This window comes from Trachemys scripta, chromosome 16 (assembly GCF_013100865.1).
Source record: "Trachemys scripta elegans isolate TJP31775 chromosome 16, CAS_Tse_1.0, whole genome shotgun sequence".
Lineage (NCBI taxonomy): Eukaryota > Metazoa > Chordata > Testudines > Emydidae > Trachemys > Trachemys scripta.
The window spans coordinates 26,287,669-26,309,800 of record NC_048313.1 but is presented as its reverse complement, the minus strand read 5'-3'; the positions used below and the strand labels follow the sequence as shown (position 1 = coordinate 26,309,800).

At 58.6% G+C, this 22,132-nt stretch overlaps 1 protein-coding gene across 2 annotated transcripts in view; it reads right to left on the bottom strand.

Moving 5' to 3' along the window:
* Positions 1-22,132, bottom strand: part of LOC117889179 (A.superbus venom factor 1-like) — a 42,940-nt gene that overhangs the window by 7,535 nt on the left and 13,273 nt on the right. Inside the window, exons 14-34 of one of the 2 annotated variants that reach the window (XM_034793063.1) lie at positions 20,729-20,890; positions 19,619-19,748; positions 18,673-18,741; positions 18,092-18,280; positions 17,557-17,722; positions 17,153-17,238; positions 15,896-16,035; positions 14,569-14,781; positions 13,990-14,056; positions 13,295-13,384; positions 11,435-11,638; positions 10,428-10,503; positions 9,493-9,652; positions 9,224-9,319; positions 8,647-8,797; positions 7,727-7,890; positions 5,171-5,329; positions 4,764-4,823; positions 4,314-4,404; positions 1,632-1,683; positions 651-738 (exon numbers count right to left, since the gene is read on the bottom strand). In XM_034793063.1, coding sequence (XP_034648954.1) covers positions 651-738; positions 1,632-1,683; positions 4,314-4,404; positions 4,764-4,823; positions 5,171-5,329; positions 7,727-7,890; positions 8,647-8,797; positions 9,224-9,319; positions 9,493-9,652; positions 10,428-10,503; positions 11,435-11,638; positions 13,295-13,384; positions 13,990-14,056; positions 14,569-14,781; positions 15,896-16,035; positions 17,153-17,238; positions 17,557-17,722; positions 18,092-18,280; positions 18,673-18,741; positions 19,619-19,748; positions 20,729-20,890 — 2,613 coding nt within the window. The remainder of the gene's footprint in view (positions 1-650; positions 739-1,631; positions 1,684-4,313; positions 4,405-4,763; positions 4,824-5,170; positions 5,330-7,726; positions 7,891-8,646; positions 8,798-9,223; positions 9,320-9,492; positions 9,653-10,427; positions 10,504-11,434; positions 11,639-13,294; positions 13,385-13,989; positions 14,057-14,568; positions 14,782-15,895; positions 16,036-17,152; positions 17,239-17,556; positions 17,723-18,091; positions 18,281-18,672; positions 18,742-19,618; positions 19,749-20,728; positions 20,891-22,132) is intronic. The other variant, XM_034793064.1, reaches the window with a different exon arrangement.

The following is a 22,132-nucleotide window of genomic DNA, read 5'->3' as shown; positions in this document are numbered from 1 at the left end:
CCCACCTCTGCCAAAGCTTTGGGGGTGCCCAGCTCTGCCCCTCCTGGCTTCGTACCCCCTTCCCCACCCCCTACTATCTGCTTCCTGCTCTCCACTCTGATCCCATGAACAAGGCTTGGCCGACTGACATCCCCAGGATCTGATTCCTCTCGTGACACCCTGGTCAGGGCATCGACAGTATGAGTTCTCCTGCGCTTCTCACCCTCTCTGGAAGTGGTTCAACCCTGCCTGGGAGGGACCCCGCCTTAGGAACGAGAGGGGAGCACCATCTCCTTGGCCCGTCCGACACAGGGGCTGCCAACGAGGGGGCTGGTTCGTGCCAGTGACACAGTGACATTCCTGTCCCGCTAGGAACCAGGCTGAGAACCCACCAAACCAGCCACCAGCCGAGAACAACTACTGTTGCCCCAAGCTGGGTCGGAGTCTGTGACCGAGGGTGACCAAGAGGTGAAAGGGACCAAGCCCCTGTTTCCTGACCCAGCCAGCATCAGGAGGTTGTGATGTCCTTCCCAGATTGCTAAGTTTGGGAGTGTGTGATCCTGGCATGGAAGAGTTTAACCCCCCTGCCTGAACCACCACCACCGCCACCACTCTTAGGTTGGTCCCAGGGGAGCAGTCGACTCCCCGCACGTTGAGGGGGTGGGGCTCACCTTATCCAAGTCGTCCATGTCTGGAGAGAAGCCTGTGGGCATGGAGACGTCCAGGATGGTCATGGTGGAGTCCACCCCTCCCAGGAACCTGGAGGACGCAGAGAGGATTTGGCTAGGAAAACACCCGCCAGGCAACGAACCGGATCCCTCTATGGAGGCCACTGGCACTGACCAGTGGAGCTGGCTGGACGAAGCCACCGGGGAGGCTGCTAGCCCAGCAGGCTGTCTCCACGGCCCTTCCTGGCTGCCGCGGGAGAGGGGAGGCGTGGGTCCCGAGTAGCACAAATTTGGGCATCGATGGCTGCTAGACAGACCTCCGTGGGGAGCGGAAAGCAGATCCTGGAGGCCACCCCCCCCAAAAAATACCCCCCTGGGGGGCTGTGGAGGGTGTCGTACCCCTTTAGGGGGCAATCTAGAGCTTGTACCCAAAACAGCCGGGGTACAGTCCAGAAGATGGGCCAGCCTGGCGGTGGGCTCCATAGCCAGGAAAAGAAAGCTGAATGGGGCTGGGGGAGAGGGTGGGCCTGGAAATCACGCTGGCTGCTGCAGGCCCCAGGGCCCAGATCCTCCAAGGTATTTAGGTGCCTAACTCCCATTGGTTATCATTGCTACAGGGACACTAACCACTAGAGCAGGGGTCTCAAACGTCATTGCGTCGCGACCCCCTTCGGACAAGAAAAGGGGCTACACGACCCCAGGAGGGGGGACTGAAGCCTGAGTCTGCCCGAGCCCCACACCCAGCATGGGGGGCCAAAGCCTGAGCCCCACCGCCCCAGGGCTTCAGCCCCAGGCCCCAGCAAGTCTAATGCCAGCCCTGGTGACCCCATTAAAGCGGGGCTGCGACCTACCGCTTGAGAACCGCTGCACTAAACGGAGACGTGGACGCACGCCTCAAGCCAGGATCTGACACGCTCTCCGCCATTCTAGGGTGGGCGGAGACGGCCGGGGGGCCTGGTGCAGCTCCCACCTGGTCTGACTCACCGCATGCAGATCTGGATGAACACAGAGTCCAGGGCTCCTTCTGGCTTCTTGGCTGCAAAGACCCATCAGCACAGCAGGGGGGGTCACATTCCTGTCTCATCAATATGTCCCCCCCACTCCCCGAGCATTTAAAAATGGTTCCGGAAAGGAAATGCACCAGGATCGTCCCAAATTTATTCCGAGGGGAGGACTCCCAGCTCCTCAGGGATTCCCCCACCCCACTTACAGACACAGTCACACAAGATGGGTACCAAACTATCCCAGCCTGTTCTACACTGGTCCTTATCCTGCTCCCATCACCGCAGTGTCTGGGCGCCTTCCAGTCACTCATTTAAGCGACACGATTCTCATCTGTCCTGTGTGGTTCCTTGTCTCTCTTTCAGTGCCTCTTTGTCCTTGTATCTCCTCTGGGAAGTGCTTGGGGCCAGACAGTTAAAGGTACGTTGGTGTCTAACTCTCATTGATTTCAATAGGAGCTAGGAGCCTAAATACCTTTAAAGAGCTGTCCCTTTGAGAGCCACTGATGAAAAGCACTAGATAAGAGACAGGACTTCTCCTCTCTCTCCAAAGTATTTCTCCGGGCCCCATCGCCCTAGTATCTGAGCACCTCACAGTCTGTCCTCGTTGTGGGGGAGGGAAGTCCCATTTCCCCCCATTTCCCGATAGGGAAACTGAGGCACCAAGAGGCTAAATGACTGGCCCAAGGTGTGACAGGAATCTGTGGCAGAGCAGAATTGAACCGCGGGTTCTTGACTATTCTCCTTCCTCTGTATGCAGCTCTATCCCATCCCTTCAGTTCCTCCCTTCTTGTAAACAACCCTAATCTTTTCAATCTCTGATATCGGTTTCCAGGGAAGTGTCAATTGTGACTAGTTTGTTTGCCAAGTGTGGCTGCTTCCTTCACGGAAAGAAAAAGGATCTAGTGGTTACTGGCATGCAAATCAGGAGCCCTAGGGTCTAGCAGTCCCAGCTGTGGGAGAGGGGTGGGGTCTAATGGTTAGAGCAGGGGGGCTAGAAATCAAAACTCCTAGGTTCTAGCCTTGCCTCTGGGAGGGGAATGGGGTTTAACGATCTAGGTGGGGAATGGGAACCAGGGTTCTATACCCCACCGTGCTGCTGAGTGACCCGTGCCTTAGTTTCCCCATCTCTGAAGTGGCTAATGCGTCCCTCACCACACTGGGGCATAGTAAAGTTCTGAGATCAAAGCCTGTAGAGGAAGCAATTTTTCTTTCAGTGGGGAAATTCATCCACACCCCAACCTGCTTCCCCAGCCCCTTGCGGCTCTTGGCTAATCATGAACCAAGGGGACCATTTCTGGGAGAACCCTGTGCTCAAACCTTGCCCGTGCACCCCTGCTCCAAGCAAGCAGCTGGAACCCGGTTCTGAAGCGGCCTCAGGCTGTCGGATTGAACTGGTGACCGATAATGCCACTGTTATACAATTGCAACAAGTCTTGTCAAAGCGTGTCATGGAAAAGTGATGATTTGCTAAGTAGGATTGTCCTGTTTATATGCATGTATCAGCTGTGTACCTAAAGTGACGACTATTGCCCAGGGACTTGTATTTTACACCTGTGCTGTGTTCCCGGGTAACACCCATCAGATAAGATTTACATCAAGGCTAGACAGCTGTGGGGTGATGGCCCATTAAGGACACTTCACTCTAACAATGGGCCACAGACAATGGCTGCCCCTGTGAATTATCAAACTTGCCAAGGAGGGGTGATATGCCCATGTGACCTGGACTCCATCTCAGGCCAGTAACTTTGCCCAAACAGAGACCGTACGTCCCCGGGCACATGGCAGAGGATATAAAAGACCCTGAGATGGCTTCATTTTGCCACTTTCCTGCTCTGATTCTCTGGCCTGTGGATTTACAATTAGAAGGAGCATTTTGAACTATGGACTGAGGACCTTCCAGTCTTTTGGAAGTTCCCAGAGAGACTTCACAAGCCAGCCGTCTATTCCATCATTGCTACAGGACTTTGCAATTATTTGTATGTACACCTCTACCTCGATATAACGCTGTCCTCGGGAGCCAACAGATCTTAGTGTGTCATAGGTGAAACCGCGTTATACTGAACTTGCTTTGATCCACCAGAGTGCGCAGCCCCCCCGCCCCCTGCGTTATATCCAAATTCGTGTTCGATCCGGTCGCGTTATATCAGGGTAGAGGTGTATATGATCTATTAACCGTTATTATCTCTTCTTTTCTTTTCTTTTCTTTTCTTATTAACCCTTTAGTTTTAGTTACTACAGGATTGGCATCAAGATGATTATCGGGTAAAATCCGAGTTATAGATTGACCCGGCTAAGTGGCTGATTCTCTTGGGATGGGAAGGATCCTACAATTGGATTAAATTGGTTTTCCGTAACCGCTCATCATAAAGTCTAGTGCCTGGGTGGTGAGCCAGAAGTTTTACTTGTCTTACTGGCTTGCTATAATCTCGTGACAGAATAAACACCGGTGGGGGGTGAGTCTGCTCTGTTCTTTACCAGTTTGTCCTGAATTTGGCGTTCTCAGCTGTTCCCCATTGAGGCCTGGTGACAGAGCTCTGTTCCTCAACCAGCTCGGAAAAGGGGTAAGCTGCATGGAGGTTAACCCCTTTCTCACCGGGGTCTTGCGGCCTGGCACCCCTCAAACCAGCCCCCTCTCCCCCGATCAGGAATCCCAGCTCTTTACCATCAGGTGCCCTTTGCACAGAGACGCTAAAGTCAAACTTCTTGCAGGCTGCCGCCCCCTCCGTCAGGGGCGTGTAATAAACCGTCATCACCTGGGAAAGAAAGGGGCGATGAGGGGAGGGATATTGACCAGGCTGCTCCGGCCCAGGGGGTCTATGGGGAGGGGTCTCAGGGAAAGCCAGGCTGTCGCAGGATTCCCAAGGCAGATAGAAACGACCAGACCTGAGAGAAGCTCGGGATGGGGGGAGAGAGGGATGGAACGAGGGACGTGGCCTCCCCAAATCATGTCATTGCCCGGCAGCCCTGCTCAGATCCATCCAGCAGGGGGCAGCGCTGAGATGGGGGGTTGCTGCCCCCTCAGAACCAGGAGGACCCCTGCCAACTGGGGAAATGGGCTTTCGTCCAGGAGCCCCCTAGGCCGATGGGAGGGTTCTCAGTGGCCCCTACGTACCGACAGGGTCCCTTTGCCGTGTCCCTTGGCCGAGATGGTGAAGCCATCGGTCAGCTTGGTCTGTGGGAGAGGGTAGGTTAGTGTCCACGTTGTCGAGACACAAGTGGTTTGTTCCCGGGCAAGGCTGGGTTCCCCCACTTTCTGTAGGGGGAAGGCACTGGCCCCTGCCCATGGCATCTCCTCACCCTAGGACCATCCCCCTCCCCGCCTCTTCACACATGGCCGATTTCCCACCCTCCCCATGGCCTCTCTCCAGGGTGACCATGCCATCCCCGCCCACGCAGGCGAGCCCCCTGCCATTCTACCAACCCCCCCATGCCTGCGTCTGCTGCCATTCACCCTTGTGCCACTCTCACCCTGGCGGGGCACTCTGCCCTGTCCCCGCTCTCCATGCCCCTGGGACTTACTCGCTCCGTCCGGGCCACCATGGCATTGTCCCTGTTGATCCTCCAGAGCAGCGGCCTGCTCCGACCCGGCAGGTTAATGGAAACGTCCAGGGCCATGTCCTTGGTTTCCGACACATCCATCTGGTACTGGGCCAGAGCCTGGAAGACCATGATCGTGGCCTGTCGCGAGGAAGGGGCGCGGGGGTTAATACACAGGGACTCAGAGGAATGCCCAGCAAACCCGGCAGCAAGACCCCTGCAGCCGGGGCGGATGGGGCGCAGGGAGGCTAGAAATTCAGTGGCAGCCCCAGGGAAGCCAGTGGAAACTGCAGCTTTGGGGAGATGGGCCCCGAGGAGGTGGATGGGGGTGCGGGCTCGACTCATCAACTGGTGATTTGCGCTAAAAGAGGCTCATCAATGAAAGAGAGAAAATCTTACACCACGGCCACAAAGGGGAACTGTGCTACTCTGCGGAGCGGTGACTAAGAGCAGGGAGGGGAGTTTTCCTCTGTGTACAGCATTGGTGAGACTGAAACGCTGCGTCGGGGGCGCTGGAATGGGGGGTGGGCAGGGGGCCATGGCCCCATCACTTTTTACCGGGCAAGCGACAGCAGGGAGGGGGCAGAGAGGAGTGAATGGGGGGCGGGGTCTTGGGGGGAAGAGGCGGCACAGGGGTGGGGCCTTAGGGGAAGAGGTAGCACAGGGGTGGGGCATCGGAGGAAGGGGCGGCACGGGGGGAGGCTGCGCCTAGTTCTGGTGTGTGCAACACAGGACATGGGAATATTGGAGCGGGTAGAAAAGAGCCACGAACACGATTCGAGGGGCTGGAGAAAATGCCTTTAGTGAGACACAGAAGGAGCTGAATCAGTTTCTCAAAGAGATCAAGAGATGTCTTGCTGACACCCTTCGTGGGGTGGGGGTGGGGGAACCCCGGGTTCTAAAGGGTGCTTTGATCTAGTGCAGGAACGCAGAACAAGAACAAACAATAAGGCCAGACAGGACCATTAGACCATCTAGTCTGACCTGCTGGATTTCACAGGCCAGGGAATGTCACCCAGTTATCCCGGCATTGAGCCCTATCACTCTGCTAGGCTACAGAAGTCCTTCCTGGAAGATACTTTAGTCATTCTCTGCACTCTGCGACGTGCTCCGTAGACTGCCTGCTTTAATCATTCTCGCCACTGAGCACAGCGGGCTGTCATCAGTAGGGACCAGAGTGAACACATACTTCTGATGAGCCACAGCAAAAAAGGAGCAAATAATACTCCACCACCAGCATTAGCTCCTGAGGGTTCGAACACTGCAGTGGGCTAGCCAGGGGCCAACACCTTTCTCCCACAGCCAAGTCAGACTGTCTGCAGACTCAGGCAGGTAGCGCTGCCTGGGTGACCCTTGGCCGGCAGCTTCCATAAAAGGCTAGAAGCGGAGATTCCGTGGCACGATTCTGTGACCACGGGGCAGAATCTGGGGCTTCATGGGATCCGCTGGGCCCTGCTTGCGCATTGTGGGGTGAGACCTGACCCAAGGTGCAGGTGTTTCAGACACAGCCCAGCTCAATCTCACCAGACCGACCAACGTGTTCACTGAGCCGCTGGCAAGATTTTAACAAGAGGCTCCCGCAGCAGCTGCCCCCTCAGTCTGTGATTAACCCAGGGCAGCCGGGCTGCGCTTCCCCCTTGGAACAAAGAACCATCTGTCTGCCATGCAGAACAAAGGGCTGATAGCAAACCGCCTTGGCAAGGGGCTGTGGGAGGGGCTTTCCTAGGAACTGGGAGGGGCAAGGAATGGGGGTGTGAGTCGAAGGCTTTGGAAAGGGGATAATCCTGGGGCGGGGGCATAACCCCTCCTTGGGGAGGAGGCAAGGCTCTGGAGGGGGCAAATTCCCTTCGGGGGGGTAAAGGCTCTGGAAGGGGGTAACATATCTCCTCATGGGGACTGGGGGTGGGGAGGAATACCAAAGGAGATGTATTCCCTCCTAGAGCCAGCGGTGGCAACGGGTCTGAGGGAGGTAATCCTGGGGGGGCAGGAGGAGGGGGTGTATCCTACTTCTGGGAGCTGGAAGGGGGGGGGGAAGGCCCAACCCCCAGCAGCAGAGCAGTGACCCACACCTCACGTCAATCTGGCCATGGGGTTTCAGCAAGGAGCTCCCCAGAGGGGAGGGGAATGCTTTACAAAGGGGGGAAATCACTGTGCTTTTCAGAGGGGGAAACTGAGGCACGGAGCAGGAAAGGGGCGTGTCCGAGGTTGTGGAGTAACACAGTGGAAAAGCTGGGAAGGATCCCAGGCCCCCTGCTCTAACACTGGAGCCCATTCCCCTCCCAGAGCTGGGAAGGGAACCCAGGAATCCTGGCTCCAAGTCCTATGCCCTATCCGCGGGGCCAGGCCACCCCAGTACATAAGCCTCCCTAGGATGTGGCATAGTCTCCCCTGGGACAAATACAAGCCCCATGCCAGGAGCCGTCCCCAGAGATGGGATGATGTCCTGGACCTAGGCAATATGTTCCTCACCTGCCATTTCTCACGTCACACGTGGGCCGCCTCCGGCCTGGGCCGGGGCTCTGCAGTCGTGATATTTACCTGGGTCGAGCCGTAGCCTCCTCCGTAGTACCGCTGCTCCGTCAGCCACCGGACAACGGGCCCCGTCAGCTCCAACCTCTGCTGCTTCAGCAAGGCCAGCAGGGCGTAAGAGGTGGATTCGATGGAGTAGAGCCGGGACTGGGGGTCGGCCCAGTGTGTTCCCCCTGTGGAGCAGCGAGGGACCCGTCCTGTCACCTCCACAGCCGGCAGCTAGCGCGGAATAGCCCGGTGTGGCTGGGAGCGGGGAGGGGTATCGGGTAGGCCCGTTGTCCTGATTTTGGGGGCAGGGAGGCAGGATACCAGGTTGGATGGGCCCATTGGTGTGATCTGATGGTGTAGTTATCGGGGAGAGACACAAGGCAAGGTGGGGCTATTGGCCTGATCTGAGGTGCACAGGCGCTGACAGCCCTGGAGCACCCCTGGAAAAAAAAGTGGGTGCTTAGCACCCACGAGCCACAGCTGTTCGGCGGCACCCCCGATCAGCTGATCGGAAGCGTTCCCGAACAGCTGATCGGGGGTGCTGCCAAACAGCTGTTTGGTGGCTGGGAGGGGGCAGAGAGCAGCATGCAGCGGGCGGGCGGGCGCCTTGGGGAGGGGGCGGGAAGAGGCAGAGTGAGGGTGGGGCCTCGGGGGAAGGGGAGGGTGGGGGCAGGGCCTGGGGCAGAGCGGGGGTGAAGCCCCCGGGGGAAAAGGAAAACTCAGCACCTATGCTGAGGTAGCAGGAGATACCAGCCCATGGCTCTGACCCAATGCAGCGCTGGGGGAGATCTCAGCCCAGCTGGGCCCGTGGGTCTGATCCACACAGCGAAGGCGAGGGGGGATACGAGGCTAGTCAGCCCAATGGCTTGCTCTGGCTCAGTGTCTCTCCTGCTGCCCGGCTGAGACGCAGACGTGGATTCTGGAGCCAGAGACTCGCTCACCCGTGGAAAGCGCCATGAGCCTCTCTCCTGCTCCGGCGTGGCCCAGCAGCGCCAGCGCATAGGACGTGATGGCCACGGAGTAGGGTTTCTTCAGGTCTTTCAGGCGCCTTGCCAAGTAATCTCCAGCCTTCGTGATGCTTCTGCCCAAGCTCTGAAAGGCACCGAGACCCCGGAGCCCACATTAGAGCCCAGAGGGGAGACAGCGTCAACTGGGGAAACTGAGGCACGGGGAGGGGAAGTCATATTTTCCAAGGTTAAATGGTGAATCTGCAGCAGAACTAGAATAGAACCCAGGGGTCCTGACTCCCAACCCCCCTGCTCCAACTACTAGACCCCACGAATCTTGACTCCCAGCCCCTCGTCCTGACTACTAGACTCCCACTCTCCTCCCAGATCATCCTGGGATAGAACCCAGGAGTCCTGTTGCCCTGTCTCTTCCCACCCCAGAGTTGGGAATAGACCCCAGGAGTCCTGACACCCAGTTCCCTGGTCGCTAGCCCCCAGTCCTACATTCTTGTCACTAGATGAAAAAATGCCACGTGCTAGACTCGGTGGCCTCGCGGGCTGCATGACTCACCTCCACATACCGCTGACAGGCGTCTCTGGCCTCCACCATAGCGATGACAACGAAGGCCGTCAGAGAAGCATCCGGCTCTGAACCTTGGTACCCTCCCTAGGGAGAGGAGGGAGAGGAAAGGCTGGGTTTCCGGAAGGCTCCGCATCCCATGCCCTGTGGGCCCCGTTCCCAGGCGCTGTCCGAACTCGGAACCCGGCTCCCGAGCTCCCAAGCTGCTGGAGCAAAGTGACACCAGCCCCAGATCCAGCCCCCCAGGGCGAGCAGCTCACCACCATCTCCCCGTGGATCACGGGGGCATCCTCCTGGAACGCCCCGTCAGGCTTCTGCTTGTGCAGGATCAGCCACTTCACAGCCCCGCACAGCACCTCGGGGTCGATAGCGATCAGTTCGTAGGCCAGGGCAAAGACCTTCACCACGTAGGCCGTCAGCCTGCCAGGGAGGAAAGGCAGGGGTGAGCGAGGGAGGAGCAGCCAGCCGCCCCGACCCCGTATTAATGTGGGTCACTCTTTAAACGAAGGGTACATTTGTAACGGGTTAATATGCCCCGGAGACGAGTCGCAGCCTTATTGATTACTATCAGCCGGGTATAAGAGCTGGAGACTCGAACAATCTCTTAACCAGTTCTTGCAACAGCTCTTAACCATTTGTTAATCTAAAGAGTGACCATAACCTGTCTTATGGTTGAACCTAGAGGCCCCCAACTGAGATCACATCCTACCCCTACCTCACTGTCATGCTGGGGACTGCCCGGGATCCCAACCAAGACTGGGCCCCCCAGCCACGGCATAATGGGCACACTGCACAGACCCTGACCGAGATGGGGGGCTTCGTTGTTTCAGGTGGTGCCCAGACACTGACTGAGATCAGGGCCCCGTTGTGCCGGGCGCTGCGCAGACCCACAGCCAGCGGCAGTCCCTGCTCCAAAGGGCTCACAATCAAACCAGACAAAAGGAACGGCCTTTAACCCCATTTTACTGATGGGGAACCTGAGGGCCAGAGCGACAAAGGGACTTGCCCACGGTCCCACACGGAGATGTCAGCGGAAGAGGCAGAATTGAACCCAGGTGTTCTGGGTCCCACTCCAGTCCCCCCCGTGACAAGGCCAGCAGCAGGAGACTTTAGCGGAGAGTCTCTGGAGTCAGATGTGTGTTAGGACAACAACTCAGCCCCAGTTCCCCCCAGGTTTCTGCCCCCCGCGCTTTACCAGGTGCTCGCTGGTCTGTTTGTGAAGGCTGCGTAGGAGTTATCTGCTTTCCGGTAAGCCAGCTGCTGGGTGTACCCTGAAATCGAGAGATCAGAGATGGGGCCTGAGCTGCAGAAGTTAAGATCTGGATTCCCAGTTTGAGGTGCTCAGCCCAGCTGTAACACGCTCTGCTCCTGCAGCTGGGCATGGAACCAAGGCGTCCTGAGGCCCACCCCCGCACTGCTCTAGCCCACTAGTCCCCATTTCGACTCCCAGTCCCCACTGATACCACTAGACCCCTCTGTAGCTCTTTCATCTCATGATCTCCCGGGGCTCCTTGCTAGCCAAGGAAAGTACAGATTGCCACAGCGTCTCCACCCCCAGGGACGAGGACCTAGCCCCACGTACCCACAGTCCCATCCCCTTTGGGTTAGATGCTGCATCTCAGTCTCCCTGACACTGAGCGATACTGCCACAAGGCGACGGCTGCTGGTGCAACGCATGTCGTAAGCAGCACAGGCCAGGATGAGTGTGTGACCTCGGTGCTTCCCAGACACTGCCGAGACTCCCCTCGTGAAGGGGTGATCCCAGCTGGAGTGCAGGGTCTTGCTCCCAGCCTCCTGGTGGAGGGGGCAGATTGTGGGCATGGCCAGAGCATGCTGCACTATGGTTAGTCCCCGATTCCCATGCCAGAGTAACTCAGAGCAGCCCCAAGGCTGCTGTTGCTCACTCCAGGGGCCAGGAAAGGCCCTGCACAGTCCTAGAACAGGGAGAGCACCAAGGGGGTTTAAAGCCCTGCCCCACGCACGGGAACTGGGAATCAGGCCCCTGTGTCTAATCCACCAGGTTCCTCAAGGGACTGGGACCCGGCTCCCTTACAGACCCCAGGCTCCCAGCCAGCTCCGCTCTACTCAGACAATTCGACCAGGGCGGCTCAGTGCCCGGGGGCAGGACAGGGCAGCAAGAGCCCCGGCGCTATTGCTCGGTGCCCGGCCCACCTCCTCCCCCCGACCCAGAGAGAGATTCACCCCGAGTGATGAACTTGACGGCCTCCGCCCTGCGATCCACCCCGAGCCTCTCCCATTGCCGGCTGCTGTCCAGGTAGTGGGTGGCGATGACAGCGGGGGTCATGCCGATCATGTTCTGTTCCCCGCAGCCCGCCGGGACCTGGATCAGGTGTTTCAAGTTGGCGCCGTCGATGGAGTTCTCCACCGTGTCGCCCACAATGTCCCCTGGGCAGGCCGGTCGGAGAGGGTGAGAGCTGGGCAGAGCTTGTCATACCGGGCCCTTCCCACCCCCTGCTACCCAGTCCTCACCCACCCAGGCCAACCTCTTCCCTCCTTTGTCCTGGTGGGCATCAAGCCCCACACCCACCCCTCAAAGCCAGCCCCCCTCTCAGCTGCTTCCCCCCCTAATGCCCCCAGTCCCGCCCCCTCCTCCCATTACCCCCCAACACCAAGTCCAGGCCCCTCCCCACCTTGTTGGGCGCTGCACCCTCCAACCAGGGGTGCCAGAACAGGGGGCGCCATGGGCACATCACTTTTTACTGTCCGTAAGGGCGAGCGATGGGGAGGGGAAAGAGAGGAGCGAGCGGGCGGCGGGATCTTTGGGGGGAAGAGGGGGCGGGGCCTCGGGGGAAGGGGCAGTGTGAGAGGTGGGGGCATAGTTTGGATGCCAGTGGCCCCCTAACTTTTAGGAGCATCTTAGGGTTGCCAACTTTCTAATCTCTCAAAACCGAACACCCTAGCCCTGCCCCTTCCCCTAGGCCCCGCCCCTTCCCGAGGCCCCGCCCCCACTCACTACATTCCCCCTCCCTCGGTGGCTCGCTCTCCCCCACCCTCACTCACTTTCACTGGGCTGGGGCAGGGAGTTGGGGTGCAGGATGGGGTGAGGGCTCCAGCTAGGGGTGTGGGCTCTGGGGATGAGGGGTTTGGGGTGCAGGAGGGGACTCCAGGCTGGGGGGTGGGGCCAAGGGATTCAGAATGTAGGAGGGGGCTGTGGGTTGAGGCAGGGGGTTGGGGTGCGGGACGGGGTACGGGCTTTGGGCTGGGGATGCGGTCTCTGGTGTGGGGCCGGGATGAGGGGTTTGGGATTCAGGAGGGGGCTCCAGGTTTGGGGGGCTTAGGGCTGGGGCAGGGGGTTGAGGCTTGGGGTTGGGGCGTGGGCTTACCTCGGGCAGCTCCCAGTCAGGGTTGCAGCGGGGCTAAAGCAGGCTCCCTGTCTGTCCTGGCCCCACGCTGCGCGTTCCCCGGAAGCAGCCAGCCGGTCTGGTATCTAGACGGGGGGGCCAGGAGGCTCCGCACGCTGCTCTCACCCACAGGCACCGACCCCCAGCTCCCATTGGCCGTGGTTCCCAGCCCATGGGAGTGTGGAGCCGTTGCTCAGGGTGGGCGCAGCGTGCAGAGCCCCCTGGCGCCCCCCCGCCTAGGAGCCGGACCTGCTGGCTGTTTCCAGGGCACAGTGTGGTACCAGGACAGGTAGGGACTAGCCTGCCTTAGCCCCGCAACACCGCCAACCGGACTTTTAATAGCCCGGTCGGCAGTACTGACCGGAGCCGCCAGGGACCCTTTTCAACTAGGTGTTCCAGTCGAAAACCGGATACCTGGTCACCCTATAGCGTCTGCCGCTCCTGCCGCCTATCGCTCCTGGACTAATGAGACTGCCCGCCCTTGTAAAGCACCTGGAGAGCTACTGATGAAAGCTAGGGAGTGTTCTCTCCCTAGCCACGCAGTGGGGGGATTCGAGGGCTGATCAGAAACAGCTTAAGTGCCCACTGCTAACGGGTTAAAACGAGGTGGATGGGGACCTCTTGCTGCCATCTTCCCTACCCCACTACCAGCTCTCTCCTGCACCCATCTCTGCCTACCCCCCTCCACCCCAGTCCTTACCCTTCACGCTGACGAAGGTCACTGGCTCCGTGTTGGGGACCACATTACTCATGTCCACGGGCCCGATTGTCTCCAGCTGCTCCCCAGAAGCTGCAAGAAACACACAGCTCACAGAGGGAAGCACCCCCGGAACGTATCAGTGTTGGCGTGGTGAGCAATTGAGACCAGAGCGTCTCTTCTACCCAGAGCCCTGCAGTGTCCAAAGAAGGCTCCCAATTTAGGGCACTTTAGGAACAGAGGTTTATCTTCCCGTGTGCAATTTTGGGGCCTCCCGCATTGCCACGAAACATACAAGCTGCTTGGGGTGGGGGCCGGGGGGCCTTTGATTATGGGGGGAATCTTCAGAAACATCTCACCTCCTTAAACTGCTCTCATTTCATTTGTATTTTGCCCCGAACACCCCTCCTGCTAGCTGGGCTAGATCCCCAGAGGCACACTTGAGCTAAAGGATTAGCTCCATTAGCTGGCTGCAGTGGTAGGCTGTTATCAGTTGCCGTTCAGCCTCTAAAGACAGCCATATCCCACTCAGCACAGCACGGTGCCTTGTGACTCTGGCGGGTAGGTGGAACCAGCCCCATAAAGCCACCAGCTCCTCCCGACACGTTTGATAAGCGACCAACTCTCCGGGGAGGGGGGCGGCGGATTTCGAAGCAGAGCCTCGGGCCCACAGGGGGCGACGCTCCAGTAGGTCCTACCTGAGCCGCGGGCAGTCGGATCCAACAGGACGCTCTTGATGTTCTTAAAGATTTTCATGCCCTCAGGCTGCAGGAGAGAAAAGCCAGACAGGAGCCAAATGGCTCATTGAGGAGCGGGGGGCACACTGGGCGAGGTCTCTGCCTAACCCACCCCCTGATCCTCCGTATACCAAGCCCCAGCGCTGGGAACATTTGAGCACCAGCCACTAACGACCAATGGCAGAGAACTGACCCTGCAGGCTGGTGGGCATCTCCCAGCCACCCTCCCACTCTGGCATCAGCTAGTAGGACCCCCAACTCGATCCCCTACTGAGCTCCAGCACCCCAGGGGCACAATACCCCCCTCCTCCCCCTAGTACCAGGGACGATTCCAAGGGACAAGCGTCCCCAGCTGAGCCAGCCACTTTGTTCATTACAGCGCAACTGCCCTTTGCACCATCCCCTACTGAGTTACCCCCACTTCTTCCCTGGAGGTCTCAGCTAACTTCTAAACAAGCCCACCCATGCTTAGCTTAAAATCAGCAGCACGAGCCAGTCAGCTGATGCCGCGACCTGTAGCCAGCCGTCTCTGACACTTACCACCACCCTGAGCTTCTTCTTCACGCCGTCTGCGATGGGGAGCCCATGGACGGCCGCTCTCACCTCCATCTCCACCTCCCCCACCTCCAGGGGGATGATCACGTAGGAGACGGCTCGAGAGGCTCCGGCTTGGATCACCAGCTCCTGCTGGAACCGGCCGTCGCGCCTGCTGGAGCTGCAGATCTTCTCGTTGTACATCAGCTCTACCCGGATCTGCGAACCACAAGCCAAGCAGTCTCGGTAACAGCCACACAAGGGGAAACCATCCTGTGGGTTCGGCTGGCACCGCTCCAGGAACCACCTAAGCCCTCAAAGTAAGGCTAAGTGCCGCCCTAGGCCTTGTGAGACCCAGAATCCAAAACCCCAGATCCAAATACTTGCACATTCTAGGGAAGTTCTGATCCAGATCCAAACTGCATGTCTGGCCCCGGTCTCCATTATGGGTCAGAACCAGAAGCCTGGATCCAAATACTCCACAAGCTATGGGAAAGTTCTGATCCAGATCCAAACTGCGTGTCTGGCTCCGGTCTCCACTGTGGATCAGAACCAGGACACTCCAGAAGTGGGGGTAGGTAGAGGAGAGTTCTGATCCACACTGCAAACTTGGTGGCTGGGGTCTCACCTCTAAGTGTCTTACCCTCCAGACCCCCGCTGTGTTCTTCACCCCCAGTCTACCCCTCCACCCTCTGAAGCACCTGGCATTGGCCACTGCTGGAAGACGGGACACTGGGCTAGATGGACCTTTGGTCTGACCCCTGTGACCGTTCTTATGTTCACCTCAGTATGTCACTGGTAACCTCAGTCCAGGCAGTGATATTCTCCACAACAAATCTCGTTTTCATCCATAGCCGATTAACCATTCACCCTCCTCATGTAAAAACCTTGGCTCACTTCACAAGTGTATGTTAATTAACACCCCCCCCCCCGGAAGTGAGTAAATATAATTAGCCCCCTTTTATAGACAGAGAAACTGAGTCACAGACAGATGAAGAAAGCTGTTCACGATGAGAACCCAGCTGCCCTAATTCCCAGCACCAACCACTAGATCACGCTCCAGCCCACCTTTAGCAACAGAACCCAGAAGTCCTGGGCTCCTCTTTGCTAATGGTTACACTGCTCTCACTTCTTCAAGATAGGAATAGATCCCAGGAGTCCTGACTCCCACCCTCCCCTGCTCTAACCACTGGACACCACTCCCCTCCCAAAGCTGGGACCAGAACCCAGGGGTAACAACTCCCACCCTCCCCTCTCTAACCACTAGACACCACTCCCGTTACCAACAGGCATCTTCCACCCATCTGCCAGGGCAGGGCTGAGCTCTACTCGCCTGGAGAGCCCGGGGGGCATAGTTGTACAGCACGGCCCGGATGGCCACCTGCTCGTTCCGCACCACGGAGTAGGGCAGCCGGAGATCAATGAAGAACTGCTTCATCACCGTTATTTCATAAGGGTCGGCCACGCAGATCCCTGCAATGGGAAGGGAGTCCAGTCAAAGCCCACCCCTCCTCGGCAGCGGGCACCTTCCACAGCCTCCTCTGCAGGTATCACCCACAGCGAGGGTCCGGGAGCTCTGCGTATATGAGGATCACACCACCGAAGTGCAGCCATCTCTGGGGTGGAATCGGGCTGTCCTCCCCTGCTGGGGGCGTGCTCACTCTGGGTGTGTATGATGTTGCCATCTAGTGGGTAGGCCCAAAGAGGAGATGCTACTGGTTCGAGCCCTGCAACCCGACCCAAACCCAGCTACAAGTGTCAGGTCCACGTTGGGTTAGGTGGGAAAACATCCAGACCCTCCCAGGGTGGGCTCGGGTCGGCTCCCCCTCTCCCGTCCGTGGCGACACGAGCCAGCCACCACCCGCTCCCTGTGCTGCGGAGTGAGCGCCCTGAGGAGTCACAGGGCTGCTGACACACACACAGTGCAGCAGGGCGTGGCGGCCGGCAGGAGCAGCGCTCCGGGCTGCTGTCGCTCAGATCTGCTGCCACACAAACCCCCTGGGCAGGAGGCAACGGTGCTGAGTCGGGCTCGGGTTGGAAAACCGCTCGACCCACTCGGGCTTGGCTCCAGTTCGGGTCTGGGTTGGGCCTACAATTTAGGCCTGACCTGCCCGCAGCATCTCCTACCAAGCAAGGGAATTTCTGTTTGCTCCAGGGGCAGCATTCTGTCTTTGCAGTAGCAGGTTCTAGCCCCGGCTCCCCAGGCGTCTGGCCTCATAGCAAAGGGAATCAGGGTGTCCTAAATCACAAGATGCTCCACAGGATTAACTGTTTCAGAGAGAGGGAAACTGAGGCACAGAACGAGGGAGTGATGACGTGCAGGAGTCAGACGGCATGTCAATGTCTGAGCTGGGAATAAAAGCCAGGAGTCCTGAGGCCCAGTCTGCTGTAACCACTAGCCCTCACTCCCCTCCCAGAGCGGGGGACCGGGCCCAGCTGTCTTGGCGCCCAACCTGCTCTAGCCACTAGCCACTACTCCCTCCCAAAGGCAGGAGACCTGACTCCCAGTCCCGTGCTTTAACCATATGCCCGTCCTTCCCCGCTTGGCCACGTCACCAGTCCAAGGTGAACACACGGCTCCCACTCTTACCCCTTGTGCCGGAGAGGCTCACGGCCAGCACCTCCCAGGTGGTGATGGAGTCCTCCAGGTACACCGGCACCGTTCTGGAAGCCAGCCTGGAAGAGACGGGAGCGGAATTGATCAGGTCGGGGGACCCTTCTGGCTGCTGAGAGAAGAACCCCCCCTGTGGAACAGACCTGGGTCCGAGTGCGAGTGGAGGCAGGGCATGGGGAGGGGCCAGACTGGGAGAGGAAAGGGGTGGGGCCAGACTGGGAGAGGAAAGGGGCGGGGCCAGAGAACACCAGTGCTCTGGGTATCTGGTGCCCCTGCAAAGCCCTGGAGGGGGCCACGTGGAATACAGGAAGCCCAGCCTGTGCTAGGATGAATCTGCCCCTCAGTGTTTCTCCTTCGCCCTCGAGTGGGGTGACCTGTACCCGTCCAGATCGGCCTCCTGCGGCAGCAGCTCCATTTGCCAGAGCCAGCTCTCGGCAAACTGGCTCCTGGAGACGATGTCCTCGTCCGCCAGGTACTCCCCGTCCTCTGCGACTTCATCCATAGGCTCCCGGCTCCTCCCGGGGGCCATCGGACGAACGGCTGCTGCTGAGGGGGAGCGAAACAGGGGGTCAGCCCTGCCCTGAGCCAGGGCGAGCCCAGTGATGGGTGGGAATGCCTGTGTTTCCCTGGGAGCTACAGGGCCCGCATGCCTGGTGGGTTACAACCAGGTTAATATAATAGGCCCGACCGGGGGTTTGAACCCTGGGCCAACGGTGCTAAAAATGTGAGCTTTGACCCCTGGTGCTAATATTCTGTGACAGCAAGTCCCTTAGGCTGCTGTTTGAGCCCGTTAGCTGGTGGATACGGCAGCCTCAACCTTCTTGCAAGGACCTGCCCCTGGAGCCCAGCTCTCCTAGTGCAGGTGACACTAATCACTGGTGCAACCCATTTCCCCTAGTGCAGACGGAGTCTTACCTAACAGGACCTTTCTGTGGAACTTGGGGAGCCTCTTGAAGATGTGCTTGCAGCAGTCGAGAAAGGCTTGGACGCACTCGCCGCCCTCCAGGATGTACTTGGCTCGTCGGTCGCAGGAGTAGCCCATGGGGTTCTCTTGCATGCCGTCCTGACAGCACTTCCGCAAACGCTGGCTTGGATACTGCCTCGCTGCGGGAAAGCAGGGCCCCCTCAGCGCCCGGCACGGGCGTGAGAGAGGGAGAGGGCACGTGCGAGAGCCGCAGCGTGAAGGGGGCATGCGCAGAGGGCGTGCGAGAGTGCGTGCAAGCAGAGGGCGTGCGAGAGTGCGTGCAAGCAGAGGGCGTGCAAGAGTGCGTGCCTGCACGAGGGTGTGCAAGAGTGCGTGCAAGCAGAGGGCATGCGAGAGTGCGTGCCTGCACGAGGGCGTGTGAGAGTGCGTGCAAGCAGAGGGCGTGCGAGAGTGCGTGCCTGCACGAGGGCGTGCAAGAGTGCATGCAAGCAGAGGGCATGTGAGAGTGCGTGCCTGCACGAGGCCGTGCGAGAGTGCGTGCAAGCACGAGGCCGTGCAGAGGGGCACCTACCTTTGGCAGCTTTTCTCTCCGAGATCAGGGGCGAGCGCCGAAGCCGAGTGGGCTGGGAGCAGCGGGACTCTGGCAAGAGAGAGTAACACACGTCAGTGTCGTGGGGGTGTGGCAGCATCTCCGTGGGGAGATGGCATTAGTCAGGCTAAACACTAGGGCTCAGGGGAGAAACGCTGTGGCCTTTTCCTGGTCTTGGTTTCACAGTTGTCCCTGAAAAGGATCCCACCTCTGGTAGCACAGTGCTGGAGCACTGGGGTCAGTACTGATTAAGAGGGAAGAGCGCCTCCTACTGATTCTCCACCCTGCTCCCTGCAACACAGCACCCCCAAGCACCACACTGGTATTGGGGTCAGCGCTGACTAGCATGGGAGAGCGCCCCCTGCTTAGCCCCTGTCCTGCTCCATGCAAACCAGCACCCCCTAGACCAGGGGTTCTCAACCTTTTTCTTTCTGAGCCTCCCCCCCCCCCCCCCCCCCCCAGCATGCTAGAAAAACTCCACGGCCCACCTGGGTCACAATAATTGATTATCTGCATATAAAAGCCAGGGCCGGCGTTAGGGGGTAGCAAGCAAGGAAGTTGCCCAGGGCCCCACGCCACAGGGGCCCCCACAAAGCTACATTGCTCAGGCTTCGGCGTCAGCCCCAGGTGGCAGGACTTAGGGCCCCGGGCTTCAGTCCCATGCAGTGAGGCTTTGGCTTTCTGTCCTGGACCCCAGCAAATCTAACACTGGCCCTATTTGGCAGCCCCCCTGAAACCTGCTCGCGGCCCCCCCCAGGGGGCCCCTGGTTGAGAACCGCTGCCCTAGAAGACCAGGATGCAGGGGAGGGGGGCTTGATAAAGGGAGGGACTTCCGGGGCTGTGTTTGCCCTGTTCCCATGCGGTATGAGTAGCGGGCTCGATCCTGTGCTGCCCTGCACTGGAGAGCCCTGTGACACGACCAGGTCACCTGCCCGCTGGGGCGTCTCAATGCCAACGTTGGTCTGAAGCAGCAGCCCAGCGTCCGCAAACACCCCCACGTGGTCCTTGCCGCTGCCGGGAGTGCAGCCAATGTCGCTCTTCTCCACTGCGTCCCAGATCTGGAGAGACAAGAGGGGACACGATGCCATTCCCTGCTCTGCCCCAGACACCCTGGGTGACCTTGGGTAAGTCACTTAGCCTCTCTGGGCCTCAGTTTCCCCATCCGTACCATGGGGATAACAGCACAGGATTGTGAGATGCTTGGGTCCTACAGTAATGGTGGCCCTGTAAGTACCTAGGGTGGATTCATAGAGGTTCAGATCAGAAGGGACGTTCGATCAGCTAGTCAGACCTTGAGCCCAAGAAGCAGACTGGCAGCAGTAGGATTCAACCTCTCCCAAAGAAACCAGCACTTTAATGCAGCACCTGGGCCCACTGGGGCCATGCTATCACACGAGCACGCTTGTAGGTCGAGAACACGTGGTGGAGCAGCTCCAAGTCCAGACAGCAGGGGGCAGCAATGCTCATGCGCACGCACAAAGCCAGCTCACTACCTTCCTTTAGGCCTCTCCCCCATCCGTTCAATTTGACCCTCCCGTGGATGAAACTGGGAAGGCGTCCTCCCTCAAACCCATCGTGGGTGTAGTGGGGAATCCAGCCTCACAGGTCACGCCTGCCCTAATCTCCTCCTGCCGTCGACACCCTCTCCCTGACGGGCATCAGTGTCAGAGCTGGGAGTGGAACCCAGGAGTCCTGCCTCCCAGCCCTGTCCCCAGCCTTGCCCCATTCTAACTACTAGGCACCACTCCCCACCCAGAGCCAGGAACAGAACCCAGGAGTCCTGACTCCCAGCTCCTCTGCTCTAACCACTAGACCCCACTTCCCTCTAGCACCAGCGGTATAGAGACCTCAGCTTCTCATATAACCCATCCCCACTGCAGGTAGGACTCTGTCCTCCTCCGGGGGTGGCTGTAACATACATAGAGGCTACTGCAAGATTACCTTTTTTTCACTCAGGCAGCAGAGTGGCTCCTGCTTCAAGACACAGAGGTCCCCGGTTCGGTCCCCACACCTGACCACCCCCTGCCGTTACGCTCACCTTGGCTTGGGAGAACTTATATTTCCTGTTTAACACATAAACAGCTTTATCCACAGCCACCAGCCCGACCCTGGCTCCGGGATCTCCCTTCACTCGGAGATTCATCTGCCCACCTGGCACCTGGACATCATTGTCTTGCTCCGTCGCGCCTGTTACCTTCAGCTTTCATGGAGATGAGAGGAAAGAATGGATCAGCCACGTAGGGGTGACTGCTGAATGGGGAGACCCCCCCCCCATGACCATGGGGCTCCCAGGGGTATGGAATCCCCATGCTGCCCCTTGGGATTTGAACCCCTCTCCTTGGGCTGTAGAAACACCGGCGTCGCCCACTGGAGCTAAAGAAGCGCTCCCCTAGCAGCTAGAAGTAGAGGAGACTTGAGCCAATCCCTTTCTCAGGCAGCGCCAAACAGGAATTTTTCAATGAAACAGTTTTTCGTCAAAAACCAACCCTGATCTGTCAAAGGCAAACCATCTCTTGGGCCAGGGGCGGGTCCTTTCTGCGGGGAAAGATTCCCAGCTGGTGTGGAAGTTCTGCTCAAAATGAGACAGCGAGAGAGACCCCAAAACAGTGACTAAAGTTCAAATCACTGCTCTGTCCAAGTTGGAGGAGGGGCTTGAAGTGGGTCTCCAATATACCAGGCGGGTGCCCTAACCATTGGCTAGACAGTCAGTATCTTTTGCTCTCCTCCAGTGAAGATTTAGTTATCTCAGAGCTGAGACCAGCCCAGTGGGATATGGAAACCCCAGGTTCCCATGCCCCCCACAGCCCAGGCGAGCGCCCTGGATGCCAGCGTGGGGTGGTCTCGCTCTGATCTTTTTTGTGAAAGACTTTGCAAGGTCTCTGTTTTGTGCCTGAGCAGAACGGGAACCTTTTGGACAGTTCTGCTCCTATCATCAGGGAGAGCTTTGCCTGAGAAAACACAGAGGGCCTGATTCTCCTTTTGCGTCCATGGCGTGTAAATCAGGAGTAACTCCACTGACGTGAATGGACCCAATTCTTCTCCCACTGGTGTAAATCAGTAATAACCCAATGGGCCAGATCCTCAGCTAATGTAAATGGATGTCACTCTGAAGTGCGCTTAGATGATTTACGTCAGCTGAAGATCCCACCTAAAGGCCTCACTTGTCCTCCCACTGGGGTAAATCTAGGGTTACCATTCGTCCGGATTTACTGGACATGTCCTCCTTTTGTGTGCTAAAAATAGCGTCCGGGGGGAATTTGTAAAGCACTCACAATGTCCGGGATTTCCCCCTCCCCCGGCAGAGCGAGCGGCTGGGAGGGCTGCAGGAAAGTCCCGGGCTGGACTCCGGAGCAGCTTCCTCCTCCCACCCCCCCCCCCCTGCATTCTGAGCCGGCCGGCAGCTCCTCCTCCTGCAGCCCGCTCCGGCAGCCCTGTGCAGGGC